Raw genomic sequence first — 12,275 nt, 5'->3', positions numbered from 1 at the left:
GAACAAATACAGATTGCAAGTAAAGATCCAAAAGAGTACAAGTTGCTGAAGTTAATTGTACAGATGATGCATCTGTACAATATACAGATTAGGGCTTGCAATACCGGGATACCAGTCATTTTTTTCCGGTATTGATACAAAAAATAACGGTTTTTTGGTACTAATTTAAAAAAGATATATTTGATTTATAATTTAATCACATAAAGGTTATAAAATCACCTTTATGTGATTATGACATCGTTATCTCTACTAGCAAATGTTCGATAAATCATCAATAGGACACCATGCAACATTGAACCTGTTCACAATTCTCGGACAACTTCATGTCTGACCGTATCGTAACTCCCAAGTCCCGTTCCTCCACTACTGACTTTAGTTCAACTCCACCAAGTGTATAAGTTATTTTGGGGTTGCTGTTCCCCAGGTGTAAGACTGCTGAATTAAAGCATAGCTGCCACTTTTCTGATGATCCTGGAAGTCTATTTAGGTTACTCTGAAGAAGTTCTGCTTGGCGGCGATCATTAACTACTCTACTGATCTTTACATCATCTGCAAGTTTAGACCTCACACCCTCCATCCCTTCATAGATGTCATTTAAGATATATCCCAATACTGATCCTTGGGGAACCCCACTACTTACATTAACCCAATCTGAGGAATAACCATTTATTGCAACCCTCTGCCTGGTGCCCTCAAGCCATCGTGCTATCCATCTAAGGATTTTCCCTATGATTTCATCCTCCAACTTATAAAGTAACCACTCATGTGGGACTGAGTCAAATGCTTTGCTGAAATCCAAATAAACAATGTTGAAAATATTCCCTAAATCCAGCTCACGAGTGACCTGTCAAAATGGCTAACCAGATTTGTTAAACATGATTCTCCCTTTACAGAACCATGCTGTGTATCCTGCAGAATTCCATTTCAAGGCAATTCCTTGATCATTGCCTCCATGATTTTCCCTACTACTGAAGTTAGACTGGCCGGTCGGTAATATCCCATTACACTCCTAGAACCGCCTTTATGTTCCAATTTACACCAATCCAACGGAATCTCTCCTGTCCAGTGATGCTCTCATAACTAGCCTTAATAATTCAATGCACTCACTTGCCGCCTCCTTTAAGATTATAGGGTATATGCCATCAACCACAGGAGCCTTACTTGCCTGTAGGTGCGAAAGTTCTTATTAAATAATCATTTGAAATTTCAACATCATTAATTACATTTTTTTCAACTTCACTTCCATAATATCTCATTGATACAAAGGGTTTTTTTATGTAAATATCGACGCAAAGTAACTGTTGAGTTCATCTGCAACTTCAGCTATGTTATCTAATACTATCCCACGTCCATTACATAAGGGTCCAATCTGATTTGTTCTTCTGTTCTTTGCATTTATATATGTGAAGAATTCCTTAACTGCACTCGTTGCTCTCTTCTTTATTCCTTATCCCCACTCTTTGCTCTCTCTCCCAGACTCAGTAAAGATACTATAATGAAAATTATACTTTGCTTAATAAAACGTCTTTCTCCTTTAGAAAATGATAAACATAATTCAACCATGGAAGACCAACATGGAACAGAACATCAATGTTCCACAAATTCTTTCCAAAATAAGAAATTGCCTGACTCCAATGAGATTTTAAAAGATGAACTTGAGTCAGAAATTAACGAAATACTTTTAACTATTTTTGCTAAAAAAAGTTCAAAGCCTAGAAAATATGGACTGAGATCGTCTACGATTATCTCAGTACAATAGCACCAGAATAGAATCCGAAAGGGTGTTTTCTGCCGCTAATCAAATACGTACCAAAATTAGATCCATTTTAAACAAACGTACTATTGATTGCTTATGTTTCTTAAGAGCTCACTTTATTCGGACAGGTAGTGTGGGTGCTTAAACATAACTAAACTTTGCAGTAACAATATGTATTTTTTTGTTTTTAGAATAACTGATTTTTTTCAGAATATTTATTATTGCAATAAAAGTTTATTTAAAACATGAATTCAAGTAATTACAGTACTTGTTTTTTTTTCCTTACTTTATTGCACCTAATTGTCATCAAACTTTATTGAGAAAAACATTTGTTTTTTGGAATACTGGTATCCTGGTTTCATAAATTAAAAATACCGAAATACCAGTATTAAGATTTTGACCAGTATTGTAAGCCCTAATACAGATGATGATACAGATGCTATTATTTGAGATGATAACACTTTGTCACTTTATTGGTTATGTTTAATATGTTATAAAAGACTTTGTCGTGTTTAATGCGTTATTAAAGAGTTGTTCATATCTAATGTGTTATAATTTTTTGTGTAATAATATTAATATATACACCTTAAGTTTAAAAGGTGTCCACTGTAGTCACTGTTTTTAAAAATGACATAATAATTGTCTCATAGATGCTCTACTACATTTATTGTTCTCTAAATGTTGCTACCTTTACTAAAAAAACTTTATTGCAAGAGACTCTTTTATTCTGAATTTGACACAGGCAGTAATGAAATAAATTGATACAGGAGTTTGGGTATCCTGATATTTGTGTAATTAAAGGGAACCCCATAATCAATTTTTCTTGTGATTACAAATACATTATAAATACCTTGTTTAAAATTAATTTTAGGTGTAGGAGGGGCAATTGTATAGAACCTTAAGCTTTGATAACTGTTTTTTACGGTCAAATTGTCTGCCTACATGTATATGTTAGTTTTTTGAGTTAACACATGTTTGTTTTAGAGAAGAGGAGAGAAATTTGATACTGTGAATGTCATTAGTCTCCTGTTTGGTAAGAAATATAACTATTAAATATAGATGATTCATTACATGTTAACCAACCAGTAAGAACAGTTGATAATGGGATGGGACTTTGAAGGAGCATGTGGATTATTTTTTTGGAGAAGTTATTAAGGCAGATAATGATTTTGATACTATAGCAATGCCAATTCCAGAAGAGTTGCTGACTGCCAAACAAAATTAAGTCTTTGTTACTAGTGATGAAAATGAAAAATTAAAATAATGTGTGTTGCCTGTAAGAGTGCATGTAAGACATAAACCGTGCAAATGAAATTAGATTCTTTTATAAATTAGATTAATTTATTAATGAGTTAATTGTTATTCTTTAATATTAATACTATGTGTATGCTTATTTGTATATTTTCATTTCCATTATATTGTTTCTTTTCTCATGGCTTCGCTTATAAAAAAAAAAAAAAAAAACTAAACAGAATATTATTCTTATTATTGTTAGACAAAGCTTAAGTTAATATTAATAGATAAGTACCATTGAAAATGGTCAAGTTTTGACATTTTTTCAGACCTCATTACTACAAACCCAAAAATTTAGATCCCTGGAACTTGTTATTAACAAGATTCTACTGTAATGAATTTGATGAATTTCACTTAATGAATTTTAATAATAAATTTCTTAATGAATTTCATTTGAAGCATTTTTGTATTTATAATTTGAATAATAAATCTCCAGTGAATTTCAACAATAATGAATTTAATTAATGAAATTGAGTATGATCCTTCTTATATAGATTACCTCATTGTGTAAATCTTAGCTTTCAATTTTTATATTATTTTAATATAGTAAATTTAGTTTTAGTAAATAAAAACTCTTCTGTATTTAATTTTAACATAAACAGTAAACATTGATTTCAGGTGTCGGCACAGTTCTTCAGTACCTGATCTACGCATTGCGACGTCTTCCACACCTATTATGCTAAATGCATCTGTATTAAGTCAAATGTTACAGCTATCTACTTCACCTCCAACGTTGTCAATAAGGGACTGTTCGCCACATCATAAGAATAGTAGCTTTCAATATGTACTTGGAGCTGCCACTTCAATAGCTACAAAGGTTCATGAAGAGACCATGACTTATTTAAATCAAGGTTAGTTTGTGTAGAAAATATCATATGCACAAGTGAAGAAATATAAGAAATAACATTTCATAAAGTAATTCTTTCTTCCCTCATCTTGAAATTTATAATATTTCCAGCAATTTGCTAATTTTACTGTTTTGGAAGAATAATTATCTATTTTAATTTTATGTCTGTTGAAAATAAAAAAACAATTCCTGATGTTTTATAAGCTGTCAAAATCTGTTACTTTGGACAAGACTGCAGAGTGGAGAAATACTTTTTTGAAATGTCATTTCATATTTGTTCATTATCAGTATGTATATAAAATTAAAAAATTCCAAGAAACTTTGTGCCAGTAAAAGTTGATGCAGTTAAAATGACAGCACTCATTCTTGTTTTATAATGGAGATTAGGGAAACAGATTTTCTAGAGGAAAAAGGTCTCTTGATAAAAGGATTGATCTCTTATGCTCATCCTGTTATAAGTTGCCCCTGATAGCACTATGAATAAGACTAAAGAAAAGTATATCAGGTGAGTAAATAACCCATCAGTGTGCTTTGTTACTAAACAGAGATAATTAAAGATGGAGTATGAGAAAAGTCAGTTGGTAGCCAAATGCAATTTAAAGTAAAAGCTTAAGAGGTTTCATGTCTGTTAGTGTTAATAATTAATTGTACCTTTGGTCTAACATAGATCAAGCAAGAGATTAATGAGATGTAATGAGATGGCAACACTATTGAAACAGTTTTCATTTGGTAACCACTCTTGTTTGCTGCAGAAGTGACTGTCTTGTAGACATTGTTTCATTGTCAAGAGAGAGAAAAAATGCATGTTGAGAGGTCAGATGGTGGTGGGAGGGGCATAGCACAATAGTATCGGGTTTAGTGATCTCCTGTGGTGCACTATGGCCATAGTTGCCGATGCGCCTAATAAATCCCGAAACAAACAGTGATCTCCTGTTGTATGAGAAATGAACAGAATGCATGTTCATTGTCATATAACAACTTTCAATGTTTTGCTTCCTGCTGTTCTGGATTCTTTTGCCAAATTTCACTTGGCCCAGCACCCTGTACATAGCTTTCCTTATTCATTGCAGCACCTTGAATCAATTCATACTGCAAAATACCATGATGGTCAAAAAGGGGGTTTTAATATCCCTTTTCCTTTCAACTGGTCTTGTCAGAAAAATTTTTCATAACAATTAATGAAATGATGAATTATGCTTTTTTGTAAGTTGTGAAGAAAACATCAAATTGTTCTTAAATGCCATTATGAGAATGCTGAAAACTATCTTTTTCTCTTTGCAGTAATCATTAGTAAACAACCGAGGTGTCCAGACACATGTTTAGATAATCACATAAAATTCCTTGACAGTCACACAGTGGTTTTGATGCATCAGTTGTCTGGCTGTTTTAGAGGTTTTTTTTTTTTTTTTTAGGTGTGCAAGCAGTTAACCCCAGGGGCTCACATCTGGTGAGTATGGGCTTGGCACACCCAGGGTCCTGAGCTGGATATCATCATTCTTCTCTTTCTTGGTGATTCCTTTCTTCTCTCTCTCTCTCTCTCTCTCTCTCTCTCTCTCTCTCTCTCTCTCTCTCTCTCTCTCTGTAATAGGGAATTTTTTTTTTTTTTTTGCCTGGTGCAGCATAAGCCTCAGGCTTCCTTGCACCATATGGCTAATAATAATAATAAGTCTTCCAGCACAGTCGTTGTCTGCTAAACCATTTTTTTTCCTCCTTGAATCTGTGATACCTAACCAATTAGAGACAAGAGAATCTTCTCCTTAAACCCAAGGCCTTTTCATTGTTTCAGAAGTAGATTTCTGCAATTGATAATTGGCAAAATTTCATGTTTGTGAATGAGTATTTATTTTTATCATGATATGTGTGAAAAAAAAAAAAAAATTTTTTTTTTCACACAGAGATCATGATAAAAATAAATGCAGCACACACACACACACACACACACACACACACACTACAGCAAGGAAAAGGAAATGTACTGTATGATTACTTAACAGACTTATACTGGATGCAAGTTGAAACTTGCAATTTGACAATAGAAAATCTCATTATCAAGAGCAGAACCCCGTGGCTGGTGCAAGACCTTGACTGTACTATTTATAAGAAAGAGTCCATTTCAAATAACTTTTTCTTTCATATATAATATTGTAGTAGGAATAACAGCCTAAAAATTTTTATAATTATAAGGTTAGTTACACCTGAAAAAAGATAGCCAACATTTTAATTAAGTTTTACATGCCATTCCTCTAAATATAGATCAAGATAAATTTTTAGGTCATTCAGTTGTTTGAAAACATTAATTTAGCAGCATATTTGGTTCTTTTATATGGTTTTGTCAGAGAAGCTGTTTTTCAGCTTTGATTTGTTGACTTAGTTGTTTTTTGTTTTTTTTTTTAATTCTATGTAATTTTTCATATGTTTGCTAATAAATTACAATGTATATTATTCTTTGCTTATGTACACCATTAATGATATTATTAGGTGTATTTTGGGTTAGTACTATACTAATTACTTCTGTTTGCATATTGTAGGTCCTCAGCCTAGAGGGCCTATTGACTAATTGTTTCACTTTAGCATGAACAATTTTTTTTTTTTTTTCAACTATCATCATTACATTGTAAGGTATGCTGGTGCTTGATTATTTGCACAGGTAATTGTCCTATAACTAAGTAATAATTAATGATTACTTAGTTGTAATTGTAATTAAGTAATAATTGAAAATTAACAATATTATATATTTTATATATATATACGATGCCTGTCAGAAAAGTATTGAGAAATTTTATAACAAGTGTAGTGGCAACACTGGAAACAAGTGATGCATAACATATAGCATGGTCCTTCCCCTAACCTTCACTATGCATTTCAACTCATTAGATGCAGTACATTTGATGCTAGTGCAGTTATAGTAATCATGTGTTAAGCGTGTTACAATCATGGAACAGTGATATTGATATGCGATCAAGTTTTGTGTGAAACTGAAAGAAAGTACAACTATTGTGTATTAAAAATTGAGAATGGCATATGGAGAAGATGCTATATTATGATCTCAAGTGTTCCATTGGCACAGGCTGTTTTCAGAGAGACATGAAACGGTGGAAGATGAGACACATGCTGGACAGCCAGCAACCACTTGAACTGATGACAATGTCTAAAGAGTGAAAGCGTTAATTCGTTGAAATTGAAAGTTAACAATCAGAATGATAAAAAAAAAGCTGTTCACAAAATTTTAAGTGAAGATTTAAAAATGGTTCTACAGGTTTTGAGTGATGGGCAAAAACAAAACTGCATGAACATATGTCTTGATTTGCTAAAAAGGTTAGAAATCGATCCAGACATGTTGAAATGAGTTGTTACTGGTGACAAAAGCTGGTTTTTCTAGTACGGTCCAGAAACCAAACACCAAAGTGAAGAGTGGCACCCGAAAACACCTCCACGTCTGAAGAAATCTCAAATGACCAAATCAAGAGTGAAAACAATGATTGTGTGTTTTTTTTATTATCGTGGCATCATTCACAAAGAGTTTCTGCCATAGGGACAAACAACAAACCAAAATTACTACAGGGAAATTCTTGAGTGGTTACAGAAAAGAATCCTTTGTGTATGATCAGAGATCAGTCAAAATTGCATCCTCTACCATGATAATGCACCATCCCAATCTGCCTTCACAATTACAGAATTTCTGGTCAGATGAGCATTCCAGTCATCTTGCAACCGCCGTATTCACCAGACCTCCTTCTGTGTGATTACTTTTTGTTCCCAAAACTGAAAAAGAAGCCAAAAGGAAATCATTATGAGTAAATAGAGACAGTTCAAAAGGAATTATGTAGTGTAACTGACACTATAAAGAGCTGACAGATGAAGAATGCCAGTCTTGCTTTAATGACTAGAAATGCCGTTGGAGATGTAGCTGCAGAGAGAAGTTATTTCAAGGGTGACTTGTTATTCTGCATAAAATTCAAAATAAAATTTTTATTGTTTTAATCTCGTTACTTTTCTGACAGGCCTCATATGTATACACGTGCACACATATACTGTATTCATATTATGTATATATATATATATACATGAATACTTTTCAGGGCAATCATATGAAATTAAATTGAAGAAGCTAGGTGATTTAACTGAAATGAGAGGCAAAATGTTAAAGGTAGGTTTATTTTGAATTTTCCAAAAGTTCTTAGAGAAATTTACATAATATTTTATCAAAGTTACGATGTACTCCACAAGTTGATCTAACTTGGTGTACTGCTGCCTAAGATACTGCTGAGTCAAATATAAAGTAATGGTGAGTTAAAATAATAATAAAAAAAGCTTTTGAAAAATCTACTGCATTCAAAGATATTTGAGAATGAATGTTATAAATGTTAAGAGTTGGTACTATGGGTGTTCATTCGTGAAAACATTATACTGTTTATTTTATGGCACTTCCTTTACGTACATAGTGGTCATAAGTTGGGTGTTTATAACTCGGGTAGTGACCCGGAAATTTATTGTTTATGTGATGCTGAAACCAAAACTAGCATGCTGATTAGGAAGGCAAAATAGTAAATAGTTGCACAGTACCTGATAGGTTCTTTGCATGCATAATTCATTTGGAAGTGAACAGTAATTGTTCACTTCTAAAACTGCTGAAATAAAAGTTGGACTATATGCTTTGACAGGTTAATCGAATGAGAAATAGCTTACCTAGTTTTCACCTGCAAAGTCTTGAGAAACAAGCAGTCTAATCATTTTTAGACATGAGCATATATGTGTAAAGCACCTGTCACCTTTAACACGTCCCTCCACTTTTAATAATCTGAGTCCTAATAGATGGATTTTCTTAGAATTTTATATTTCACTTTTTTTTCCTTTTTTTTTTTTTTTTTTCACTTTATTTTTTCATACATACCACACAGGCTATCTATATACCACAGATATTATAGTAAAGGACTAGTATTATGTTTATTGCCATGTGCTGAGTGGAGAAATGAATGGGCAGCATGGCAAATGTACAGAAATGAAATGCTCTGTTTATGCAATAAAAGTTGTTGCTTTTTTTTTCTTTTGTTATAAATCATGAATTATTACTATTTGCTAGTTCATCTGAAATGCAACACACTGCATACATTAATTAACTTGATTTATTTACATATATAGAATTTAAATATTCTAAAAATTCTGATTTACAATTACTTCACTATACATTAGTAATACATGGGCCTATCAAAATGTTCTGAGACTGGTTCAGTAACACAACTAGAATTACATGCTTCTGGAATACATCCCCTTTCAGAGTGGTTTCCTTGCGACCAAATTATCTTTATTTCAATAATGCTGCCACTTTTTGAAGCATGCCTTTAATTCTTCTTTTGGAAATAGTTTTCATTATTCATGTGATCTTTCAGTTTTGAAAAGAGGAAGAAATCACAGGTAGCTAAATATAGAGTAGGGAGGATGAGATACCACAAGAACGTTTCTTTCCCTAGGTATTCAACTACAGAATGTTTCTTTCCTCTAGGTATTCAGCTACAGATAGGGCATTATGTGTAGGTGCAGTATCATGATTAAGAATCAAGGTGCCATTTTCCTGTTGTTGGTGTTTCCTTCTAACTGAATCACTCATATAGAACCTCTAATGCCAAAATGCCAACAACATCACTTTGACAACTGTGATTATACTTCTCGTGGCGTGTTTTTTTTTTTTTTTGTGTGTGTGTGTGTGTGTGTGTGTGTGTGTATTTTTAACCTTTTGATAGTTGAATGAAATCATTTGCAAAGATATTGTCACTTTTTTAGCACATTTTTTTATTATTAATTAGAGATTTCTTGAGTTTTCAGTGGAGAAACCGTTAAAAAAATTACTTGTGAAAGCATCATGAATTACTTCAGAGTGGCCTGAAAGGCATTCTAGTGAAGTCAGCAAAATAGCAAGGGTAAAAAAAAAAAAAGAAAAGAAAAGCTGGAGGAGGGTGGGATTCAGAATGACCCTGCACAACCAATGCTGTTAAGTTTTGTTGCTGATTGCTCCTTGCAATATTTTGTATTTTTGAAGTGTGTTTTTTTAGGTTTAATAATAAATTTATATATACCTGTTGTTCTTTAGAAGCTATCATTTTTAAATGCAGCACAGGTTACATATTCCTTTGTGACTAACAGACTACCAAAATTGGGTAATGCAGTGGGATTACACATACAGGTCACCAATACCTACAATGTTGCTGCCTCATTCGCAGGGTGCAGCTATGTATATTGTTGGAATAAATACATCAGTTTCAGAACTTTTTGAGAAAACCTCATATGAGGACTAATATTGACGGTACTATTTTAATGATAAAAGTAAGTATTGTTTATACAGGGTGTCCAGGCTAGAGGTATCCAAAAATACACACATATATCTCAGCATCTATAAGGTGTATTAAAATAATTTTTTTGTTATTATGCAGAGTAACTCACCAAGTTTTTATGATGGTTAGTAAAGTTCAATATGGGCACCTTTTGTAGCTTGGCAGAATGTCAAAACGATACTCGAGCTCTTGCCAAGTGTTTTCCAGCATCTGAGGCATTATTAGAGCAACTGCTTGAATGATATGCTGTTTCAAATCGTTCAAATCCTGAACTTTTCTCTGGTACACACAGTCTTTAATAAAGCCTCATGCTTTTTTTTTTTTTTTTTTTTTTTTTCCATAGTCATATCTATGAAAAAAAAAATGGACCAATGAAGCCATTTTTGTGCACTCCTAACCAGACATTGACTTTTGGTGTGTCTCTTTCATTTTCATTCACTTGATGAGTGACTGAAAATGAAAGGGACACAGTTTCATACCCCAAATGCAGCAAAATGTGACGAAACAAATCTTGGAAAGATTTCCTATTGACTGTGCTATCGTTTGAGAAAAAATAATGAATGATTCTCAAGTTATTTTTGGATAACTCTAGTCTGGACACCCTGTATTAAGTATTAATGCAAAAAAAAAAAAAAAATGTTGTTTCCTTTGAAATTTACAGAGTGTAATTCGAGTTGGTTTTCAAGAAAGGAGGCTTCAGTTTATGGAAAAGGAACAGATAATGCAATGGCAACAGCAGCGACAAGGTGAAAGAATCTTGGAGATAGGTAAGCTAGCTTGTTTCTGAATAAATGTTAAATACTATTGTATGAAATTCTCTAGTATAATATGAAACTAACTGAACATTGTGAAAATTTCGTAAATTTCAGCTAGTTTATTATTTAGCAGATTAGGAACGGCAATTTTCACATGTGATCATCAGCTGTTTTCACAAACTAATGCTAAAAAGCAATAAGTGACTAATAAAAGCCAGAAGAAAAAAGAGTAATGCTGGGATACTAAACACCAGTTCTTCACATCAAGGTGTTATTTAAAACTGAGTGCAACAACATCTTGTTCAGCAACCATGTTCTTGATAACCACTGGTTTAAGTGTAGCTTAGTGTATTTTGCTAAGGAATCACTATTTTAGTTTATAGTCTTTATATTCAAGAGTGGTTTGCTTGCCTGTCAGTGATAAAACAAAAAAATGACTACTATATATATATATATATATATATATATCACGAGGAAGCTTCATCACTGAATAAGAGCTACTCCATTTATATGGCTGTGGCAGGTTTAGTAGATCGGCAGCTTAAATCCCAAGCAATAAGTGACTAATAAAAGCCAGAAGAAAAAAGAGTAGGCTGTATCCAACAAATCAAATACAGCCTACCATGCCTTTCAATGCAGGAACCTTTTTGAAGGGCATCCAGTCGTAAAAACTATGCCAAAACCTGCAGATGTGTTCCGGTTAAGAAGTTAATCCAACTAGAGGAGAAGAAGAGGATGTAAAGTGTGAATTGGGAACATTGAATGCCGACCCCATATGACGTGGGAAAAGACAAAGAAGAAGAAGATATATATATATATCCAAATATCATGTGCACCCCATTTTGAGAGAAAAATAAAATGAAATATGAATTTAGTGATTAGGTTTATATCTTTAGTAGTTTTATGGAAGTCATTTACTAATATAGTTGGGAAAGGACATTACATAGTTTCTCCATACAGTAAATTATATACTATATATAATGAACATATATAACAATAAATAACACTATTATACCAGTGACATTATTAATAAAATAGGTTTTAATAAACTCATTGAATATAAGGTCAATTTCTATACTAAATTGTTACAGGTGGCAATTCAGGATTCTTACCAAATGCTATCATCAGACCATAACTCAACTAGCCCTCAACAACAGTTACCCGCTTTGTGTGATAAAGAAAATCATAGACCAAGCCACCAAAGAAATAAAAGACCCCAAAAGTAAAATGAAGGATCCCCCCCCCCACACACACGTCTGCATTCCATGTCCCAGGCAACAGTGATAGCTGTTAAAAAA

The 12,275-nt window shown here is 32.9% G+C and overlaps 1 protein-coding gene across 3 annotated transcripts in view; it reads left to right on the top strand.

Annotated features, from left to right (window-relative positions):
- LOC150076054 (transcription factor CP2-like protein 1) overlaps positions 1-12,275 on the top strand; it is a 274,831-nt gene that overhangs the window by 83,023 nt on the left and 179,533 nt on the right. For all 3 annotated transcript variants that reach the window (XM_090387036.1, XM_090387034.1, XM_090387035.1), the window contains exons 5-7: positions 3,668-3,900; positions 7,976-8,043; positions 10,884-10,989. In XM_090387036.1, coding sequence (XP_090243162.1) covers positions 3,668-3,900; positions 7,976-8,043; positions 10,884-10,989 — 407 coding nt within the window. The remainder of the gene's footprint in view (positions 1-3,667; positions 3,901-7,975; positions 8,044-10,883; positions 10,990-12,275) is intronic.

This window comes from Mastigoproctus giganteus, chromosome 13, assembly GCF_048544385.1.
Source record: "Mastigoproctus giganteus isolate SK-2022 chromosome 13, ASM4854438v1, whole genome shotgun sequence".
Lineage (NCBI taxonomy): Eukaryota > Metazoa > Arthropoda > Arachnida > Uropygi > Thelyphonidae > Mastigoproctus > Mastigoproctus giganteus.
This window is presented reverse-complemented; position numbering and strand designations above follow the sequence as displayed.